The sequence below is a fragment of the Marmota monax genome, unplaced genomic scaffold, assembly GCF_021218885.2.
Source record: "Marmota monax isolate L192 unplaced genomic scaffold, Marmota_monax_Labrador192_F-V1.1 WCK01_AAM20220418_F8-fsc00013, whole genome shotgun sequence".
Classification (NCBI taxonomy): domain Eukaryota; kingdom Metazoa; phylum Chordata; class Mammalia; order Rodentia; family Sciuridae; genus Marmota; species Marmota monax.
The window spans coordinates 12,400,031-12,424,396 of NW_026692202.1; the positions used below are offsets into that span (position 1 = coordinate 12,400,031).

At 36.6% G+C, this 24,366-nt stretch overlaps 1 protein-coding gene across 2 annotated transcripts in view; it reads right to left on the reverse strand.

Moving 5' to 3' along the window:
• The window catches only part of Klhl32 (kelch like family member 32), a 186,422-nt gene that overhangs the window by 126,661 nt on the left and 35,395 nt on the right, over window positions 1-24,366 (reverse strand). For both annotated transcript variants that reach the window (XM_046431151.2, XM_058575539.1), the window contains exons 2-3: window positions 13,687-13,774; window positions 5,875-6,055 (exon numbers count right to left, since the gene is read on the reverse strand). In XM_046431151.2, coding sequence (XP_046287107.1) covers window positions 5,875-6,055; window positions 13,687-13,709 — 204 coding nt within the window. In that variant the 5' untranslated portion in view covers window positions 13,710-13,774. The remainder of the gene's footprint in view (window positions 1-5,874; window positions 6,056-13,686; window positions 13,775-24,366) is intronic.

A 24,366-nucleotide genomic window follows, 5' to 3' on the forward strand; every position in this document is an offset into this window, starting at 1 on the left:
AGGGGTGGGAGGGTGCAGGGGGATAGGAAAGATGGTGGAATGAGATGAACATCATTACCCTAGGTACATGTATGACTGCACATATGGTGTGACGCTACATGTACAACCATATAAATTGTGCTGCAATTGTGTACAATGAATCAAAATGCATTCTGCTGTCATATATACCTAATTAAAATTAAATAATTAATTTTTAAAAAAAGAAAGAAAGAAACCTCTTCATATACACAGCCTTTCCCTGTTGCTTCCTCAAGGATACAGCTTCCTTCAAAATGCCTTGCAGCTGCTCTCTTCCTAGCGTCCTCCATACCTCAGGTCTGTGGGCAACATTAGCATCTCCTTGCTTTCATTATCCTTTTTTTTTTTTAAATTTTTATATCTATTTTTTTTAATTTTTTTTATTGGTTGTTCAAAACATTATAAAGCTCTTGACATATCATATTTCACACATTAGATTCAAGTTGGTTATGAACTCCCAATTTTACCCCAAATACAGATTGCAGAATCACATCGGTTACACATCCACATTGACCTTGAGCCAGGGCTTTACGTGTCACTCCTGTTTTTCCTCTCCTTCGCTGTCAATTCTACCTCCTCTAAACCACTCCTAAGCACATTCTCTTCTCCCTAGCTATCTGCTCCTCACTTAGTTCAGACCACCATTAGCTCTTCATAATTGCTTTTTCGGCCCCTATATGAATTATTTAAATTTGAACCTCCTTTATTTTTAAAATAAAGATCATAATATTAGTATCCAGCTTACAGGTTTCTTCAAAGGACGAAATGAGTTGATACACATAAAACATTTAGAATAAATGCTCGGAGCATAATAAATGCTTAATTAATGGTAGTTATTATTACTGTTATTATTGATTGAGAATACTGAGGGACAAAAGCAAAGCTTAAGCCTAAAACACCATTCCAAACCTCAAAATCCTGTAAGCAATTACATTATGTAGCAGTCATTTGTTCACTTATCTTTATCTCCCAACAGACTATGAATCCATTTGATGTCTAGAAAATAGCAGGTATGTAACAAATACTTATTGAATTGAAAAAAAATTATTTTTAATTATATAATAATGGACTTTTATGCCATTCAATCAAGTAATGACTAGGGAATATGATTACAGAAATGCACGGCACATAAGATTTTGCTTTTTAATATCATGGTTTGATGCCCTTCTCTCAAGTCTAAAAATTACACAGGCAGAAGTACACTCTGGCTCTAACAGAAAAAGAAGCTCAAATATTTAACTTTCCAAATGTCATATTTGAATCACTTTACCAACACATATATGAAGCTACATTAGATAGCCAAGACATCTGCTTCCTTGGCCAGAAAGTGCAGGCGTTCATGGGGATTTAAGCTGGAGACAGCAAATATAAAACAACAGCCTTCAGAACCTACAGGGTAGCCTGTAGCCCAGGGCTGCCCATGTTGGAGCCCTGAAATTTACATGCTCCCTTCAAGGGTCAATGGGGCTTCCAAAGATAAGGGATAAAAGGCTGCCTCAGCCTCACCTCTTACACACTTTCTAGATCACAAGGCCCCTAACTCTCCCGGTATATCTGATTCAATTCACTTGTGTTCAACTGTACTTTTATGGGCTTCATTAGTCCTTGGCTAGTCACAGTCCCCCTCAGAAATGTTACTGGCAAAGTGACCACAACCCATAGTACATAATATTTAATTCTTTGAAGGAGATAAAAGGAGTACCTTACATATGACTTTAGGGAAATAGTAGAGGATAGTTAAGATCAGGCATTGTGCAAGCCAGTACCCTTGTTGTTGGCTGTGATAAACCTTACAAGATAGACTGAGAAGCCAATAGGAAGTTACAGGTGCAAAGCTGAGAGTGCAAAGATCCAGAGGTATCTGGAGAATGGTGTTGCCACCACACTGAATGAGCAGAAGACAACAAAGGGTCAGATGAATGATACCTAAAGGTCTGGAAGGTCATCCCAGGGGTCTGGCAGTAGTCAGTCAGGTGGTCAGGAGGACCTAAGCAGGAGGTGGAAGTAAATCACACAGTCCTGCACCAGGATTTGGAAAGGAACAATCAGAGGAGAAGAAAAGATAAGTGGTTACAGGAATGTTCTAAGAAGAGAGAAGGGGTGTCAGATTAAAAAGTGAAAAGATAGGAAAAGGTGGAATCAAAGGTTATTCTGGCAAATCAAAAGGTGAGTGAAGGTGTGACCAGCTGAGCATAAAGATGAATTGAACTTTCTTCCCACTAACACCCAAACATGGCACAGCCAAGAGTCACAGGTTAACCAAAAGAGAGAAACAGTTCCTGTTTATTCAAATTCAGCTGTGCATTAGTCACTGAGCCGAGTGATTTATTTACCTTATTTGTTCCCATTTAAATCTCTATATAACCCATGAGAGCTCTGTTTGATGGTCATCAATTTAGATCAATTTAAAAAACAAAAGGTGCACAGCAATAAAAAGACCTTCCTATATTCATAGCATAGATGGTGAAGAGGATGAATTACTCAGAAAACATTGTTAAGGGAAAACCTGCTATTTGCCAAGCATGGTGGGAAACAATGGCAAACAGACAGATACAGGTAGAGTCCCTGATTCAAACTCAGACCTGACTTCTAAGTCCATTCCTTTCTTCTTCTACCATTGCTCTGCTCTCTCAGAAAAGAAGTTCCTGCTGTGATTCAGTTACAGCATTTGACTAATGCCATGCTGTGCCCACACAACTGAAATTGTCGATAATCTTAATTCTTGAAGTCATTATTTTTTACTCAAGAATGTGATTTTAAACCTTTCAAATGTTAATGATCACAGGAAATCACAGTACTTTGTGCTGAACTGCTCATTCATTATTCATATTTTAAGCAAGCAAAACTGATGTTAACTCTCAGACCAATATAAGAAAATGGTTTACATCAAAGTTTGAGCCTTCTCCCTCTGAGAGTCCCAGCTTCTTGAACAGAACAAGAAGTACTTAAGCTTTAAAATAATTTTCTAGATATCAGAGTATGGAGTACAAAAATGTAACTTGTATCAAAGTACTTAATTAACACTAGAAGGAAAACTCCAAGAGTCATTTGTATATTTTAAATACTCAAGATATTAAGAATTGAAATATACATGGAACTCTATGATAATTAGAAAACATTTCTTCATTCACTTAATAAATATTTATTGATCACTTACAAAGTGATTTACAAAGGCAACTTTATCATTGTTATGAGATACTTAGAAATTACTACAACAGGATATTGTTTCTAGGTTTTATATGGGTACAGCACAAGACACAAGGAAACAAATATAATTCTAGTCCAGGGCATGTGGCTGTTGGAAAACAGTTCTCCAAAGGTCTCTAGCATTTCTGCATATATTGTGAATAGACCAATGACTATCCTTTGTTTTGAATTCTATTTTCAAGTATGTTTCTGTAGCCAACAGCCTTGGAAGACAGAGGGTTATAAAAGTCCAGAGCATAGGGCAGGTTTGCTCAAAATTCTTGATATAGTATCTCTGCAGAGTGAAGTGTGGGAATGCTTACTGTCCAGTATGATGAAGTCTCACTCCAGAGCAAAGGGTGGACATATTTACTACCCATCATAAAAGATTGCTATGCTGGGGCTGGGGTTGTGGCTCAGGGGTAGAGTGCTTGCCTACCATGTGTGAGGCACTGGGTTCAATCCTCAGCACCACATAAAAATAAAGACATTGTATCCATCTATAACTAAAAATATTTTTTTAAAAAAGATTGCTATTCCCTGAGCTCAATTGATCCTCTCCTATACCACAATCTATTCAGTATAGCAACACAACCTGGCTCTTTTTAATTGGTACTTTTTAGTTATACATGATAATAGGATCCATTTTGACATAATTATAAAAACAGGGAATATAATTTGTTTTAATTCAGTTCCCAGTACTTCCCCTTCCCTTTCCTTCCTCCTACCCCTGATTCCTTTCCCTCTATTCTACTGACCTATTATTTACTTATAGTGTTTTTTTAGTTACTGTCTTACACATGTACATGATTGTGAGATTCACTGTGGTATATTTATATATGTACATAGGAATAGACAGTGGAATGAATCTGACATAATTTTCCTAAGTACATATATGAATTCGCTACAGTGAATCCCACCATTGTGTATATCCATAAGAAGGGGGTCCTAAATATAAAATGGATTTTGCTGTCATATATAACTAAGAAGAATAAAAAATAAAATTAAATAATTTAATTAAAAATGAAAAATTAAATTAAAAACCCAACAGGCAGAGATCTAAGTGGAGAGAAGTTAAGCACCAAGAAGACTATATTATAGTCTAAGAGATGACAAAACTCATATTACATAACATGCACACAATTCAAAGTATTTTATTGTTTCAAAAACCCTCTGAATAATAAAACCTCTCTGGAAGATTAATACCTGACAATGTGAGAGTACATACATGGATCACTGTATTAACTGAACTAAAAGGTCACTTCACAGATAAAGTACTCAGCTTCATTTTGGAGTTTTGAATCAAATCCCTATTTTTTTATTCTAGAAATAGAAATTTCAAGTAATTACCTCTTTTCCTTAACATTACTCAGTTTTGTCACATTTAAAAGAATTTTAAAAGGATTTCTTTTATCATTTGGAATCTTTGAAAATTCTCTAACACTAATAGTTGCAATGGAGTGCAGTTGATGTTGTCTCTAAACATGAAACACAAAATCATTATGGGAAATATCCAAATTAACCAAAGGATTTCCATGAGTCTGGGTTGGTTTTTATATCACTTAGAGACTTTGGTGAAGGACTTAAAAAAACCAATCACAATTAAATTTGTATTCCCATGCATATAGACTTATTATGTTTCGAAAATATTGGTCACTAATTAGCAAAGTAACATAAAAAATAAATTTTTATAAGAACCTAAAAATGAATATTTAAGAATTAATACTTCAAAAAAACTAGTACCTAGCTAATAATTTTCCAGGTTGTCCTTTTTATAATCAAATAAGAGAGAGAATAGCATAAGAATTAAACATGACTTTCAGTTTCATATCTGCCAATTAGGAACTGTGTGACTTGTTATTTACTTTCTGATTTATTAAAATTATTTAACCTTTGAGATCCAGTTTCCTTACACATAAAATGGTGATTTTAATAGTACTCATCTGCATTTGAACGATGGGTTTTATGAGGATTAAATGAGATATGCATATAAAGTCCTTGTCTGCCAAAAGCACAGGAAAAGCTAAATGAATGGCACTTAATCAGCTATAAACATACTATACACTTTCTTCTCCCCAAAAAGATCATCAGAGCCCCACATATCATTAGTAGCTGGAAATCGAACTCCCGAGTTCTACTAAACAAAACAATATATCTTACTCAGTCACATGTGTCAACATTAAGGTTTATGAGACCAATTGCAATTCTGTGCCAGGAACGAATAATTAGAAAACATCGGTAACATGTATAGAACATGCATAAAAATGTACAAAAATCAGAAACACTACATATATTTAGGAACTTTTTTTTAAGAAGTTGTTTTACAGATTGTTCTTGTCCTTAATCCAGGAACACCCCTCCCCTGGCCCACACCCCCATATGGAGAACTACAATACCACATTTTCTAATGAGGGTAAAGTACCAGATACCCCTTGGCTCAGATGTGAAAGACATGTCTGTCTTCCATAGGGACAAACAGCCATGTATCCAGATATGGATGTATCTCAATGGGCCCCCAGATCTCATTTTTCCCAGGGAAAAAACATATGTCACCAATGTTTGCGATTCTGGAGACACATTCTAGTTGGTTCATGCTTGAGTGACAGATCGGGAAACACTGTCATTCTTGGTTTACTGATATCCTAAGTCACACAAACTACCTTAACTTACCCGAAAGTAGTCACTGCATGCTGCTAGGACTGCCTTGTGAGCATGGAATTTCTGTTCCTCAGCAATCAAGGTGACATCACAGAGGATACCATCACTCCTCTGCTGATTCAGCGCTGCCAGGACGCTGTCATTGTGAGATTCTGAGTGGCAGAGCCTCTGGCCTGTCAGCATTTCTTGAATACTACAAAGGAGAACAATCAAGTCAACTTTTTTCCTCTCAACAGCCCTGCTTCCTGAATGCTATCCCATCTTTCCACCCTGATGGAAGGAACTTGGCTTCCAGTGCACTGAATTTGACCTTCACGTTCATACATTTTTTTTAAAAAAATCTCCTCTGTGCTATGTTCTTTTTCAAAAATATTTTTTTAGTTGTAGATGAACACAATACCTTTATTTTATTTTCATATGGTGCTGATGACCAAACCCAGTGCCTCACACATGCTAGGCAAGTGCTCTACCACATCCCAGCCCTGTGCTATGTCCTTGTTTTCTTTTCTCTGATTCTTTCCTTTGTCCCATCTTTTTATCTCCTACTAGTGCCCCTCTTTCTAAGTTTGTGTTCATGTGTGTCCATCCATCTGTGTCTTCGTATTAGTCCATTTCTTGGACCCGTGAGCCTAATTCTAGGTCCTGATCCCCTCAGCATGTACACCTCTGAGTACAAAATTTGCTCTTGATGTATTTGTGTGTGTGTGACTCTTTCCAATCTGTGACTCCCACTCTAACTGATTCTTTCTCCAGCTTTGTAACTTAAGATGTCTCCCCACAAGACATAATACTTCATTAATAAATACAGAAAAAGTGAGCAAATGCTGATTAGGGAAAAAAAAGCTACAGGTTGTGAAACCCTGTTTCTGGACAGCAAACTCTACTTAAAGCTGAGTAAAGACAGCAAAAGGATGGTTGAGCATTGCCTCTCCTGTGCTGATAATTCCTGCATCCAGTCCCTCCTTCTCAGTGTGCAAGGGCTGCTCAGGAAAAGCACAGAGTGGCCATAGCCTTGCCTTCATGGCTGGTTTATTGACAGGGTTCTGCCCAGCAGGTACACCGGTTGCCTGGTATATTACATGAAGCACAAATCACCACCTTAAAGCTAACTAAATGCTTCCCATGAAATTCCAGAGTGCAGTCAGTAAGCTCTATTGGACATTTTCAACTGGGAAGCCTCAGAAATGTCAGAACTGTGGAAAGAGAATAACTTGACAGAAGGTGATGATATAGGAAGCTCTCGTGGGAAGGTGGGTGGATTGTTTTTAGTTAAAATGTGGCAGTGAGTTTTGAAATGGTGACTGTCACTGAACAATCATCTAGTGGCTCTAGCTCTAGGAACACTTAAAATCACTAATTGAAAACCATGTTCAGAAGCATAAATAATTTTTATAAGTTCCTATGTAAAGCCTAGAATGGAGATTAATCGGGATCATTCAGTTGAAGAAATGAGGAAACAGAATGGTAACAGAAAAATTATAACAGCTAAGTACATCTTTAGAAAGTCTTTGAAAAAAATCTTTCCTAAAAGGATGACACTTTTGTGTATTTAACAAACACAATGCTTATACCACATTTAGCGAACTCTTCTTAGAGATTTATAATTATTGATTCATTCAACTTTCATAATAGCCCTAGGATGCAGGTAGTATTGTTAGCTCTATTTTACAGATAAAAAAACCAAAAGTTCAAGAGCAGGCATTGTTTTTTAAATTTTTAATTTTTTTTTAGTTGTAGATGGACACAATACTTTTTATATCAAACTCAGTGCCTCACGCGTGCCAGGCAAGCACTCCACCACTGAGCCACAACCCCAGCCCAAGAGCAGACATTTTGAAAACATAACACTGAGAGTTATTCCTTTTTTTGCTTAAAAAAATAATCTGTAAATATGAGCTCCAAAATGTATGCCTGAGGGGGACAAAGGGTACAAAAGTCCCACATAATTTTATATTTATATTGTGTATAATAATCAGAAAATCAGCCCTTTAGAATAACATACATGAATATAATAACATGAGATCATAGATGTTTGAAATCATGCTTCCAAAACATTAATTTTTATACTGTGACTTAAAGTTTTGAGGTAGAATGTAGATTTTTATTGCAATCTTAGAAAATGTATTTAAAACTTTCATGAATTTTTCCCCCTTTCTATCATCTTAAATACTAAATAAATAGATTTTTAAAAATTTAACTTGCCATGGAACAGAATATATTAAAACAATTTCCTTAAAATGTTTCCTTACTCATTTTCCAAATATAGTGCCACAATGCATGTCCTTATTATTAAGCCTAAATCAGTATTTGCATTTCATATATATGTAGAGAGTAAATAAATTTTGCCAGGAAAAGAGCAGCTGTAAAATGAAATTTGGCAAAGGAGAAAGGTCTCCACTTTGAAACAATAGTGATGCTGCACGATTTCACAGGATCATTCAGCTTGGCTTGAAATATTTAAGCTTAAAGAAAATAACAAGCTAAATATTTAAGACAACACTTGGCACAAGATCCCAAATATTTTGGAACCAATATGTTAGAAATCTTTAAAAGCAGAAACAAATACTCCAACATTTGGCAAGAAATAAAGGCCCACTAATCAACAAGTCAATATTGTATTCCGAAAGTAACTTCCCACTCAATTCTCAGATATAAATCTGCAAAAGACTTCAACCCTCCAGTGTAAAGGAACATGTGGCCAATGAACACTGCTGGAAGGTGACAAGCCCACTTTACCAAGTAATAATCATAAGCCAGGGAGGAGAGGAATCAAAGTTTGCCATGTACCATGTCTAATTAACTGATGAGCAGATACTTACTTGCAATTAGCTCTCTGTCAGCATCTATAACACACCAAATTAGCAAACTACACCCTTCAATTTAGAGGAATTTCCTTTTACTATCTGGGAAACAAAAGAAAAAAAAACATATCCTAAAACTTCCTAATTCCTGGAAAAATACATGAAGAAGCAACTATATTTCTCAAGGGAATACAGATTTGAGTGTCCAAGGACAACAATCAAGTTCTGAGAAAAATGTTCCATGAAAGAATTGTTGCCACCTCAAAATTCACAGGTAGTGCTGTGGCCTACCTCACCCAATGCAACTCAATGTCCTTTTCTATGGCCCGCCTTACCCAATGCAACTCAATGTCCTTTTCTATGGCCTGCCTTACCCAATGCAACTCCAATGTCCTTTTCTACAAGAACCCGATGAATTGCACTGTTTCACATGAAAGCCACTAGTCACACATAGCTCCCTAGGTGGCTCGCAAATAAAAATGTGATGTTAGTGTAAGATCTATACAGGATGTCAAAGATGGTATGAAAAAAGAATGAAAAATATCTCATTAATGTTTTAATATTGATTACATGTTTAAATTATTATAGTTTGGGTATATTTGGTTTATATAAAATATATTAATTAATTAACATTAATTTGACCTGTTTATATAAAATAAATTAATTAACATTAATTTGACCTGTTTCTTTTTACCATTTTTTTTCTAATGTGACTACTTCAAATTATGTATGCTTCCTATTATGGTTCTATTGGGAAGTTCCTAGAAAGCTATGTTCCTTTATCTCTTTTCACCTGAAGCCTACTAGGACTTCCGGTGACCCCCAATCAGGCTCCTGAGCCAAGCCTGGGCCTGGTGCAACAGTGAGAAGCCTATACTCCCTGAGCTACACATTGCTTTTTAGTAACATCAGGGAGCAACCACTTGACTGACTGTATGTCAGCATCAGTAATGGGGAGTGTAATAAGAGAGGTCTTGGGGAATAGTAGTATTCATGACTTTAAGCCTGTAACCTTCATTCTTGGATGGATGGCAAAAACTGATAAATTGAATGCAGAGCATGAAATTCATAACAGTGTATACCCTACTCACAGCAAGTCACTGCATTAGTGCTAGTCACTACCTCCATTCAAAAAGGGAATAATTTCATCACAGAAATCCCACAGGGTCTCATTTTCATAGAATAAAATTTGGCTGAGTTCAATCACTTTTTATGTTATAAATTCCAAAATGGCTATGTAGTTTTAAACATCTGCATTTCAAATTTGAAAATTCAACTGAATTTCTATATCAGTGTTTGCCTACTACTTCTATATACAAGAACATGCAAGTAGTCTTCAAGTAAGGGTCCCAATAAGATGTTATACTCTTACATGTCAAAAACAGCCAAGTTGTATAAACAGCCTTAATCCTTTCTTTTTCCTTACATTAATACGAAAATAATTCTACTTATTTATCTAGGAAGGCTGCTAAAAGTAATGGAACTTAATCTTATTTTTTATAAAATACTTTATAAATTTTTACGATTCTACAGTTGATAGCAATGGCCATTATAATAGCAAAAAGAAATCATGGAGAATGATTAAGAAATAATAAACAGAAAGGAATTTAATTGTATATGAACAGTTTTGTATCCTTCCTTGCCTCATTCATTCATCTTACAAATATTTATTCAGCCTGTTGGTAGCAGGGAAAAAACAGTGAGCAAACTCAGATGTGGCAGCAGTCCTCATGGAATATTCAGTTTAGTTAGGCAGTTACACATTAATCAAGTAATCTGGCCTTCCTAAAGTTCCTGGAGGTGCAAGCTTAAGGACATAATAAATTACCCTGGTAAAAGGATGAGAGGAAATTTTCCAGACAAAAGAACAGCAAATGCTATGATCCTGTGGAATAGAGGAGAATGACCCTTACACAATGTCTACAGATGGTTAATGGCTAGAACCCTGAGGAAAGGGGAGAGCCTGGTATAGGTGAGGCCAAAGTAGCAGAGGCTGGAGCCCACTCATGAGGGTATCTTGGTCAGGTTATCCTAAGAGTCATGGGAAGTCACAGAAAAAAAGTCACTCAAGCTGCAGTATCAAGAGAGGAAAGGGAGACAGGGGTAGACAAGAGCAGCTCTGGACTGCAGCTATAGTTCAGATGAGTTATGGACTTGGACCATGGACTGGAGTATGGGAATAGAGTTCCAGATGAATGGGTTTGAAAGCTATTCTGAGAGAAATATAGAGGCATTGGTGGTGGACTAAATATGGAGGTGGGAAGGAAGGAGGTCACCATGAAGATGTCTATATTTCTGTTTTATTCCCAGTTTAAAAGGATCTGAACTGCAGAGAAGAAGATGATAAGTTTGGTTTGGGACATGTTAAGTTTGAGTTGTCTTTAAGACTCCCAAGAGCAGATGTCAAATATATAGTTTGATTCATGGATGGAGCTCAGAAAGAAGTCTTGGCTAGAGATATAATTTATGGGTTATATGCACAGAGGGGTAGTAGAAGCACAGCTCTGCTATAACCAACAAGTCACCAAGAAAATAAGAAAGATGGAATTTAAAGCAGATAAGCAATATTGGGCTTAGTTGTAGAAAAGGATTGCCCCTTGAATAGCAGGGAATAAATAGGTGGCCCACAAACACATACTAAACCTCTGGGCATGTTTTTTCTTATTGTATCTAAAGATTTTCTGAACTGGTCTCCAATGGACAATGTAGGCGTGAAATACAGATAGTTTGGCTCATCTGAATAGGAGCTTTTTTTCAGATAAATGCATGAAAAATATCAGGAATGCAAGAAATTAAGGATTTAGCAAGAGTTATAGAATATAAACTGTTTAAGAAGGAAAATGGGGAGAAGAAAGGTTTGATTGTGGGGGAAAAAAAAAAAGCAGGGCCAGTAGGTGAGACAGTGTAGTGATGTCACAGTGCAGTCCTAATGGGGGTAAATAAATCAGCAATCCAGGAGAGGAGGTTCTGGAAGAGTAAAGTGGCTGGTGTAGCGATTTCAAAAATGAAGCAATTACAAATGACAAGGCCCAAGGTGTGACCATAGGAGTGGGTGGTTCAGTGGAAGGAGAAGAACATTTTTGGAGATAAAGCAGGTTGAAGGTCCAAGGACCATGCAGCTGAAGAGATCTTCCATGCTGACACTGAAGACCCTGAAAGGTTATAAAGGGAAGGCTGCAAGCCAGGTGCCAGGGTTCTCAGTGAATAAGGGAAAATGACCTTGACTAAAGTGAGGAAGAGAATCGAGTAAGAGAGCTGAAGAGTCCTACCTTCAGAACAGCATGTCTTTGTCATGGTCTTCTTGAACAACTCGTCTAAGGATTAATGATTTAGAAACAAAGCTGAGAACAATCTCTCCACTCATCCTTGAAATATGTGGGATGTGATAAAATAAATAATGCTGCCACTTGAGAGGGCTACAAGAGAAGCAGTCCTCAGGGGAGGACAGGTTCAAGGAAGTCATGAGGTAAACAGAGCTTTTGGAATGGGGGACTTGATACAACTGAACATTTAATCATGTTGCAACAAACAGTTCTACCTGACATGATGTAAGAGTAAGAGATGAGAAGGGAGGGTTCTGGGTCAAAGCATAGCAGGAGAGAACATTATAATAGAAATGAGATGTTGTACTGTAGATGACAGATGATGCTAGAATGGGCATTGGTTAATAAAAACAGGAATGACAAATTGAAAGTCAGCATCATTTTGAGAATGCACACGGATAATGGTAATCAGAAATAAATGTCTTGGCTGAGGTGGTGGCAAATAGATACCACAGTCCCCATGTGCTATATTGGTTGGTGACTAGATCTAGGTAGGGTTTCTCAACTGCAATACTACTGACATTCTGAGCTAGAATGGTTTTTGCTGTGGGGAGTTGTCATATACATTGTATGATGATTAACAGGATTCTTGGCCTCTACCTACTAAATGCCAATCATACCCTCACTCCTGTAGATAACCCAAAATGTTGCCAGATGTTGCACAATATACCCTCATTCCCCACTGAGTAAAACTGACCAAGTGCAGCGGACTCATGTGGGAAGAGCAGAGGCATTACACTTGCTATAGCAACGCCAGCATTTCTGAACACATTCTTGGAACTAGTCACCTTTAATAACTTCAGAGTCATGGAAAAAAGCTGGTATCATTATTTAATAGACATGCTCAATTCTTAATATTAAAAAATGTATTCTTAATGTTTATCACATGTCTTATTCATTGCTCTGAAGATCTTTTGACTATTTCCCTGAGGATGATAAAGATTTACCTCCAATGAGAATATGACAAGTGCACTCTCTTGGCTCCCACTGTTTCTGGAACATGCCAAGCTACTCCTTCCACTCCAGATCTCAGGTCATAGAGCACTTCCTCAGAAAGGCATTCCCTTATTGTATTTATCCTGTAATTTTCCTTCAGAGCATTTCTCACAACTATATTTGCATTGCTGATGGTGTGATTATTTAATGTCTATTTCTCCCATGGAATAGCCATTTCATGAGGGCAGGGACCTTATCTGTTTCATTCATAGCTGGGTCCTCTGAACCAAGTAGTGCTTGGCTCAATAAGTATCTATTTAAAAAGTGAATATTAAAGGTAAATGTTATAAAAATTTTGAGAGTAAGCATTGCACTCCCCAAAGTGATTGCTTTAAATCATTTTAAAGTCATATTCATTGGGGATAATATTCATATATGTGCATAGTTTTCTGAATTGTTTGAAAAAATCATATACTTTTGCGGTGGTGTACTTTTTGTTTGAGGGAGGTTATTATTGCAAATAAGAAAAAGAAAAAAAGTAATAGCATTCAAAGGACCATGAAAATTCTTCAGATTATTGACCAACAACTAGGTAATAGTGTTCAGTCCTGTGCCATCACACCAAAATCATAAAAGCTCTCACTGGTTGGTTTATTCCTTCAAATATGTGTTCAGCCTCTGCTCTGTACTTGGTCCTGGAATGTGCAGTGTGACCATTTCAGGGCTCAATAGATGAAGCAAGGATATCATCCTACAGTGTATACCTGAGGCAGCGTTCAGACGGCATTGTCCAGCTGGGTTCCTCAGGGTCTCAGTCTTAGAAGTTTGCAGAGGAATCAGCAAGCATTCCAGCTAGATAAAAAGATAAGAAAGAAGAGCATATTGAGCTAAATGCAAAAAAGCACATTCTGGGTATCCTGATGCTAATGTATTAGAGTCCTGAGGAGACGGCAGGAGAGCTCCCTTGTTGACATGTAACATTTTGATACCAAGCTCTTTTAACATGCAATGGTTCTAGATATTTTGAAATTTTTAAGCTTTTTCACATTATTCAAGGACAAGAATGTCAAATATATTTGAGAGTCAATAATATTTAATAAAAGATTGAAATACAAAATAAACATCAGATGGCCAAAGGGAAAAACTGATTTGATAAGAGAAATTTGATGATCTAAATCACTGATACTAGTTGACTTGTCCTTCACAGAGATTTTACTTCCCTTCCAAACATGTTTAATGAAATTAGTCAAGTACTTCTTGGCTAAGTGTTTACAGAAAGATGATTTTCTATTCAAGGAGCAGATTTCTGAAAACAAGATGAAAAAAAATGACATATAGAGGATGAAAATTAGCAGGAAATGAAGACTGGGTTCTTACAGGATTAGCATAGTTGAAATATGTAATAGGATGGAGTTGTCAGGCTTTAAATGGCTCCTTGGCTATATACACTTATTCACTTACTTCCTGCTCCCCACTCTTGTCTTGGTTTTAAATCATTGATGTATCTCTAAACAGAAAAATAATTATTTAAACAGTCTGGGACCTGGTCCATGACTACACTTTACAACTCTCTCTAGAGGGTCTAGCTCCCATTTTCTAACACATCCAAGTAGCAAAATTAATTGCAATCTGGATAAGTTAAATAGGCTTCCTTCTGTCTCAATTTTATTTTGAAAAGCGAAAACAGGGTGAAAATGCCTATGAAAGGAATATGCTAAACTGTGCCTATTTCTACTGATTTGTATAAAAAAAGAGAGATACAATTTGCAATCTGACTAAAATACAGGATTTATTATATTGGACAGAAACCCTCAATTGGTATGATTATATTTCATTGTTAGTGATTCAAACAGTTTTTATACAATTGTATCTTTTAATTCTTATTTTCTTTTTTAATCATGGAAAACAGGATATCTATACTTTCATTTATTTCTAATGCAAGTTTTGATAAACCTAAAAGTGAAAACCTTTTTAAATGATTCATGATGGGTGAGCAGCACAGGTGGTCAGAATGATTCTAGGTACATTGTTTAATTAGCTGAGACACTTGCTTAGCAACCCACTGTTGCTACAGTTTCCTTTCAGAATCCAGGTTATAAACTCGAGGCTGTTATATCCTAACACAAACACTAACAGAAATGGACACTTGAGCTTTAAAATTGCAAAGAATATCTTTTATTACAGGGAGGTGAAAAAGCTTAATCTATCTGAAAGCCCAATGTTTTGAAAACTCTTCCAATAATCAGATGAATGGAGAATACAGATCATAAAAGTTATGTAATTAACAATTAAAGGACAAATCTAACTTGATATTTTTCAAATATTTCAAACATGATCATTGAAAATTCTAAAATAAACTGCCTTCTATAGACATTTACTTTTTGGAGACCAACTGATTAAATTATCTCTTCTCCAAATTACCCACTGATAATCTGCTACATCCTGCAAAGCTTAGTGAAATGGATACCACTTTAAAGGTGAGTCAAAATGAGTTATGAAATCACCATTGAAAAATTTTTCTTACTTTTTATTATTTACTATTTTTATATACATTTTTTACTATTTAATTTGATTAAAGTCATAAATTTAGTTGGATTAAAGTTAAAATTTATAGGCAAATGCACCCTTTTTATGGAAACATCCCTGACTACTCCCAGTACAGTGTACATACAATATGGCTGGTTGTCAGTGCCAGCCATTTAGACCTCTTCTCCCTCAGCTAGCTTCCTTGCACTTTTTCACATGCCTGGAATGTGGATTTCTTCCTAATTCAAGATGCTCAACTTTTCCCATGAGCTCAGGGAAATACAAGACATCTCCTGTATTTCCCCTCCCAAGAATGCACACTTGGATTCAGAGCTGGGCCAGCATGGTGGAGCATTGAAGAATATAGGGAAAGGCTCAAGTTCTTCCAGGCACCCAGGTCCTAGGGCTGCTTGCGCACCTTCAGAAACATTAACTACATTTATTACAAACCCTAAGGGGAGTGCTGGGTGGGGTTGGCAGCATGGGGCATAACTCTTTTCCTGTGAATTGAGAGTGACCACCTCAGTGGTCTCTTTCAACTAGTCCCCTACAACTTTGTAACCCACTGGCAAGACGAAGATTCTCTCCTTGACCCAACTCCAGTCAGGCTCTTTTAAATTCCCACCCCCCAGCAAGTAGTCCCTGCCCATAGTCATGTCTTCAAGAACTTTTACTCAACCACTGAATAAATAAAAATATCACCTTAATGAACACAGAATTTATACTCTGAATATTTAGTCTCTGAATAGTAAATGTGTCTATAAAAATAGTTAAGAAAATGTATATTACATATTTCAGTATCATTACATGAGCTTCTCAGTTTAGTTTAAGGAACTCAAGAAGGGGATTTTTCTGTGCAGCATAACTACTTTAAAGGAACAGGCAGGGAAGAGTACCAGAATATGCCATTCTAAACTATGGATTTTTCATTAATGGCCATTTGAGAGTTAGCTGCTACAGGAAAAACTCTAACAGGACACAAATTTTCCTTTTGTAAGGAGAATTTTTATTTACAAAGGACTGATGTATCATGGAGTCTCAGTAAATGTCAATGTGCACTTTCTTTTATTATTGTATATACAAATATGAATTCTATTGAGATTTGCCCAGATGATAGGTATGTGGATTAATTTTTACTTATGTTTTACTTTTCGCCAAAGTAGTTAACATGACAAGTACTAATCGTTTCATATCTTATTAATGATTTTTTAAAAGTACTACTTATTCCTGCTATCTGTAATTTATACTAATTAAAGGGAATGATCACCAGTTATTAAACAAGTAGAAGTAAAATATAAGACAAACAGAAGTGATACAATAGAAGAGTCTAGAGATATTTATTTATTTATTTTTGGTCCCAGGGATTGAACCTGGGGCACTTAACCACTGAGTCGCATTCCCAGTCCTTTTTATTTTAAGACAGGGCCTCACTTAAATTTCCAAGGCTGGCCTTGAACTTGCAATCCTCCTGCCTCAGCTTCCTGAGTTGCTGGGATTACAGGCATGTGCCACCATGACCAGTGAGTTCAGAGACTTTTATACTTATTATGAATTGTAGACATAGGTCATAACCACAAAAACATAGCCACATTAGATAATTTTCCAATGTACTCAATGACTTCTTGATTCCAATTCAATATCTAATTAATATGCCTTGAAAGGAAATATTGCATCAAAGCATAAAACATATTGGGATATGTGCAATGGTCCTAGTCATTATTTCATTTATGTATTACATGAGATGACAATTTATCTTTAACTCTGGGATTTCTGTTTATCACATGAAGTGATACATTTTTAATATCAGGACATTAGCATGTGGTGCCTAAAAAGTAATAATAGATGTTCCTTTTGTCTGAACAGCAAATATCCAAGGGTCCCCCATTGGCATATTTTCCTGTACAGAACATGCATTCCTGAATATTAACAAGGATGCTTTCCATTTCAGAGATTGAAAACACCCAAGTTATTCCTCCAAATAAAAATTAACAGGGCTTACCTGTCACAGTAAAAGTCCAATGTGTGATCAAAAGTTCAGTTTGCCACCTCAGTAGAAATTTAGGCCCAAAGAGTAAAATTGCCCCATTCTTACTTCCAAAACCCTACAACTCTTTTAATACAGAAAAGACTGATTATCTGGTCAGAAGTGGTGGTGCACACCTGCAATCTCAGTGACTTGGGAGGCTGAGGAAGGAGAATATCCCTGGTATGAGGTCAGACTCAGCAACTAACTTAGTGAGGCCCTGTCTCAAAATAAAAAATGAAAAAAGGGTGGGGATGTAAGCTCAGTAATAAAGCACCCCTGGGTTCAATCCCCACTATCAAAAAAAAAAAGACTTGATTATTCAGAACATACTCCCTGAGATTATAACCTTGAAGCTTTCCTATTGAACAATTGATATTAAAAATTTTAATTCAAAAATTTTGGAAACAATGACTATTTCACCTAGTATCATTAATAAAATGTACTTTGATCTGTATTATAGTAAACAATCCTTTACATGAATGAACTAGTTTAATTCTCAACTAGTTTAAACTAGTTCATTCATGTAAAGCATTGTTTGTTGGTAAAAGCATTGTTTGTTGGTAAAAAATCTGTAGGTAAGGAATTCAACAAAAGTCACAGAACTAAGAATTGGTACTGTCAAAGATCAAAACTGGGTCTGTTTGAACAGATGCTTTTTAATTTCTGCTAGGGTTACATCCTGATAAACCCATTGTACACCAAAAATATCTTGAAAGTTCACTTAGGAAACTTAACCTACTCCACAATAGGTTAGTAACTGCAGAGTAATGACTGCTCACCCTCCTGAGCCCAGGGCAGACTGAGAGCTGCAACCTGGCATCATGAAAGTATACTATAGTATATCACCATCCTGGGAAAGTATCATAATTCAAAACACAGTTTCTGCTAAGGGTACATCCCTTTCGTGCCATAGTTAAATTTAAAAAAAAAATGTAAATTGAACAGTCGTTCATCTGCAATAGTCTGCATTCTGAATTGTTCTGCTCTAATCCCAAATTGTATTAAAGCCATAAAACTACTACTTTCAAAGACATCTAAAATAATTAAAATAGGTTATATGAAAATTACAGAAGAAATGTAGTCAGTGAATTCTTAGCATTATAAGACATAAATATGAACATTTTGATATACTAAGTGTTTCTTAAAATCCTATGAGAGATGGAAAAGAATCAAGAGGGAAAAGATGAAATATCTTTTTGAAGATGGACTTCACTAAAGGTTGACAGGACACACAAGTTTATGTTGTCCCAGCACAACAATACCAGAAAACTAAATATCTATAATAAGAAAAGAAAAAAACTTTGTAAAATTATGTAGCACACTGAATCACACAGCAAAGTGTCATTTTTGTCTATTATTCTACTTTACATTTTATATATTTGAAAGCAACTATAATGGTGCTTAGTACACCATGTTACATAGTGAACATTAACTTGATTCTCCTTTCCCATCACCTGGATGGAAATATTGAGGGCACACTTGTCAACAGTGTATTTAAGATTAAAAGCTGAAAGAGAAGCTGAACAGGTTGGATGGCACAGTTAGCTCCAGGGAGAATCTGATAAGATGAAGTTAACAAGGCTCAAAAAATGTTGCTGTATTTCATTTTTTTTTATTATCAAAATGAAGGAGAAGTAGCTTAATACTCACATGAGATTTAAAAAAGAAAACAACCCACAACCCTACAGTTTTTTTAAAAAAATCATTTGTATGATTATGCATAGTACTCAAAAGAGTGTAAGACAGAATTCACTAATATTCTCAATATATAATGTATTTATATATCAATAAGAATAAGATGAACAACTCCATAGAAAATAATGGACAAAGAGCACAGACAGATAAATCATCAAAGTGGAAATATAAACAGTCAACACTTGTTCAACCTGTTTAGTAATAAAAATTGCAAATAAATCAACAAGATGCCAGTTCTTTCCAATGGAGCAAGGAAAAGGAACCTCTTATACATGCCCACAGGTATTTAAATTGGTAGAGGGCACTTGTAAATATGGACCAAAGGCTTTAAAATGTGCAAATCCTTAACCCAGAATTCTATATCTAAAATACACCCTATAAAAATAATCAGATAAGCATGCATAGATACAGCTACAAGAGGTTTTACTGAAGTGTTGTTTATTCAAGCAAAAAATAGAAGTTATATATGAGGGGATGAGTTAAATAATGTATATCCTTCACTGAAAAACCAAGCAGTAACCTAATAGCAAAATGAGAAGGCAGATAAATAGTTGAAAAAATATTTACATATTTTAAGAGAAAACATCAGAGTAAAATATATTATGTAAAATCACCTCTGTAAGAATACATGATTTTCATCTTGTGAAAAATATATTTATATATGTGTGTATATGCATATGTATGCATGTACATATACATATGCATATATACATATGCATATGCATATACATATTTATATATATATGCGTATATACATATATATGTACATATTTGTACCAGAGATTAAACCCAGAGGCACTTACCCACTGAGCCATAAACCCAGCCCATTTTTTTAATATAAACAAGATGGTCTTGCTAAGTTGCTTAGGGCTTTGCTAAGTTACTGAGGCTGGCCTTGAACTCCTGATTCTCCTGCTCAGCCTCCCAAATCACTGGGATTACAGGTGTGTGCCTCTGTGCCCAGCATGAAAATACTTTTTAATTTTGAATATCTGTATTTTCCAATGCTTCTACAATAAACATATGCTTTGAACATAATTTAGAAGGATAAAAAAAAAGGAGCCTTTGCTCTACATCCTAAATCTAGCACTTACCAGTCATATAATCTTAGTCAAATTGGTTAATTCCAGCACTCAGCGCCTTCAGATACAAAACTGATACAACAATCAATTATACCCCTCAGGGTCAGTTGGAGGATAAAACTAAGAGTAAAAACACTTTGAAACTGAAAACTGCTTCATAAACATTAGTTGTTATTACTGGCTGACAAAACATTCAGTAAGACAATCCTATAAAGAGGCTGGGGGGAAACCTGATAGACTCTCAGGGGACATTAAGAGAAGTGTGAGGAAAATGTGAGTCCCCTACCTTCCCAGGTCATATTTTAAACATATATATATGTATAATAATATATATATTATACAGATATATACATACGTGTGTGTGTATAATGTGTGTGTCTATAATGTGTGTGTGTCTAGATACACACACACACACACACATTTTTTTTCCTGAGGTTTGTTGAATCCATGGATGCAGAACCCTCAGATATAAAAGACTAACTACAGTTTGTTGAAAGACACACAAGAGGTGTGATGAAACCAAGCTTCAATCATAGCTGAGCTGCCTCCAGAGTCCACACTCTGATCCACAGCTAACAGGAAGAAGGGATCGTATTCCAGGATTTAGTTACACCCTAAAGTGTAAAGATCTACCAACAGTTTCAGGAACCACCTAGTACCATTCCTGGAGAATGAAGGCAACAGTGACTCAATACAAAGGACGTTTTCAATAATCTAAAGTGCTCAAAGGCTATGTAAGTTAATATTTCCATCACTGGAAGTAAAAGATGGAGCAATGGCACACTCAGGGTTGTTCCAAAGAAAACTCAAAGGCCCCTAGGTAGGTCTGTCTGATTTGCAGAATCTAACACCAGAGGATCAAGACCTATAGCTACCACTTTCTGGTATCTCCCAAAGAGGCCCCAGTTACGGGCTGAACTGTATCCCTCCCAAATTCATATGTTGAGTTCTTAATCTCCAATGTCTCAGATTTTGTTTGAAGATAGTGCCTTTAAAAAGGTAATTAAGCTAAAAAAAAAAAGTCACATGAGCGGGCCCTAATCTTATACCCTGTGGGTAGAAGCAGAGATGGCTAAGTATCTAGAATGTCAAGCCCAGTCTGATCTGTGCCTAAAGAACTTGCCACCTCCTAAAACTCCATTCCTGAGGCTGCGCTGTGCACCTGCATGACTTTTCCATTACTTAGGGTGATTTTTTTTCCCTCAGCAGGCCTTCTACCAAGCTGCATTTCATAGGTAGCCCTACCATCTTATTATATATGATCATAAATGTATGAATTCTTTGCAGTGTGGTTCTGCTACTGGTTCTACTCAAGAGGGAAAGGGAAACACTGCTATTTTCATGTGCTAGGGGAGGTGGAAACCCAGTTCCAACTGAGTACATGGTAGTCAGATGAATACAGGCAAAACCCTTAGCCATTTGATCAACTCATCTCTCTGCCTGAAACTGTTGTGATAAAGGCAAATTCCTTAAAATGGCACCATTGCACACCTTTCTAGCTTTATGTTTTGCCACTTGGTCCTTTGGCTTTTGCTCACAATCATGTAAACCAACTCATCCATGCTGAACTGTTCTATCATTTCAGAACACTGGTAACCACTATCTCTACTCCTTTCTGCCTGGTTAGCTCCTATTCATTTTGCAAGTCTCAGAGATCACCTCTTCTTGGAATTTCTCCCTGACCCTCCCAGGTCAAGAGTTAGTTATGCTCCCACATGCTCTAAGAGTACCCATACATCTACACTCAACAGCATAGTCACCTCATTAGCACAGTCTGCATTCCTATTGCCATTCTGGCCTTCTAAGTCCCCACCAGAATCATGCATTAAGCTCTGCCTACAATATTTGAAAGCTTTTTCAGTCTGCATCTCTAAACTTTTCAAAATTCTTCCTCCAAACCAGAGATGAGGTCTATACTGGAAACTATACTAGAGGGCACTGTATTATATTCTGGCAAAGAACTTGGCTACATTTTGTCTATGTCCTGAGACTCTGGGTGAGGCTGAATTTAAAAACTATCGACTTATTAATCTGGTAGAATAAACTTAAAGGCAGCACAGCATTCAATCAGTGGCATGAACATCACTGGCGCTTTTAGCTAGATTTACTGTGATAATCAGGAGCAGAAACCAGAGCTAAAGGATTTCCAAAACTTGCAGTTTGGCTAGTGGATATAAACTGGGATGCTTATTGAAGCTCCTAAAGACATGTTAAGCACTTTGCATAGAGACAATAAGCACGATGCTTATGGGGCCATTTCAGAAATATGCAAGATCATACCTATTGCAGGCACAAAGGTACAGAAGGGAAAATTCCTTTGAAAAGAGATTATTCAGGTGCTTAGAGGCTGCTGCATCTGTGATTCCAGGGGGCCCAGGTATTGTGAGAGCTGGCAGCAGACCTTGGCATTATACATGAAGTGCTGGTTCTATGGTATTGCAGGATGATAGGGTCATGAAGACTTATACTAAGACTTCAAAGGAAAGTCTGGGAGACTAGGAAAAGTGCAGCAGGATCAGATCTCTATGGGCCATGCTTTAGGGAGTGATATGTGTAGCTGTGAAGGTAAAGCTGAAGCTAGAATAGAGACCAAAGGAATCAAGAGTTGCCAATAAAATGGACCATCTGCCAAGAAAAGCTGCTGGCTACCAAGAGAGCCAGACTAGAAAGAGCCCATGTGCACTGAAACTGACAAGGCCAAAGATGTTGTGCTGCCTAAGTCTTAGGAGAGAACATTAAGCAGCCATGTGTCCTAGATTCTGTATATGGAGTTAAGGGTGGGGCCCATTTGTCTGGATAGTTTAGGTCTTGTTTTGGTCCTGTCCTTTCTTTCTCTGCTCCCATTCTTCCCTGTTTACTCTCTGTCACTGTATATTGGATATATATGTAACTTGCTTTTGACTTTTACAGGGGCTCACAGCCAAAAGTTCAAAGTCAGAGGAGACTTTGAACTTGAGTAATGCTAAAACTGTTAAGACTGCAGGACTCTTGGAGAGAGACTAAATGCATTTTTCATTGTAAGATGGACATAAGCTTTTGGTGGCCAGGAGTGAAATGTTATGATTTGGATATGAGGTGTCTTCCAAAAACTTCTGTATTAATACAGAAAAGTTCAGAAATTCAATAATTGGATTGTGAGAGCTGTAACCCAATGAGTCCATCCTAGTGTGAATGAGTGGGTGGTTAACTACAGACAGGTGGCATGGCTGGAGGAGGGGCGTCACTGTGGGTGTGTCCTGGAAGGGTGCATCTTCCCTGAGGCCCCTTCCCTACACCACCAACCCTGCTTCCAGACCCCACCTAGGCTGAGCAGTTTTCTTCTGCTGGGCTCTTCCTCCATGATGTGTTGCCTCACTTTGGACCCAGAGCAATGAATTCAGCTGTCTGTGGACCAAAACCTCTGAAACCATGGGTCCCAAATAAACTTTTCTTCTTCTAAGTTGTTCTTATTGGGCATTTTGGTCACAGCAATGCAAAAACTGGCTAAAACACTATCATCTTGTTTATAGGCCGAATCCACAGCTATCTTGTTCACTGTTGGAATCCTCAGGACTACCATTATTGTTATAAATCCTTAAAAGCAGAAAAGTAAAAGTACAATGTATTTCTGTTTTAGAACGAAGACCATGAAATCTTAATGACAGATATTTGCATATATTGAACCATAATGTTTCAAATTACATTATGAAATGCATTCTCTAAAAGAATAAAATACTACATTGCATATGAAAATTTTTGCTTATGTAAAAATCAGGACAAAGTATCTAGTCATCCTAATGAGTATGGCTGGAGACCTTGAGAACCAAACTAAAATATGATATTTAAGTCAGTTCTTCCAGTCACATTAGCACACCCCTTTTCAGCTCTCAGTTTAATTTAATTTTTAGTTCCATCACTGCTCTATGAATAGAAACATAAAATGCTTGGATCAGTTACACAGTCTTGTCAAAATAACCTAACCTGCAATTATAACATCCTGAGGTGCTTTTTTTAAATGTTGCCATGAAAACTTTTTCATTAAAGAATTTCTTATAGTTCTCACATCATTCAAAATTAAATTAAATTATCCATCTGCATCTTTACAGATGACATAATGTAGATCTTGAGCATTTTGC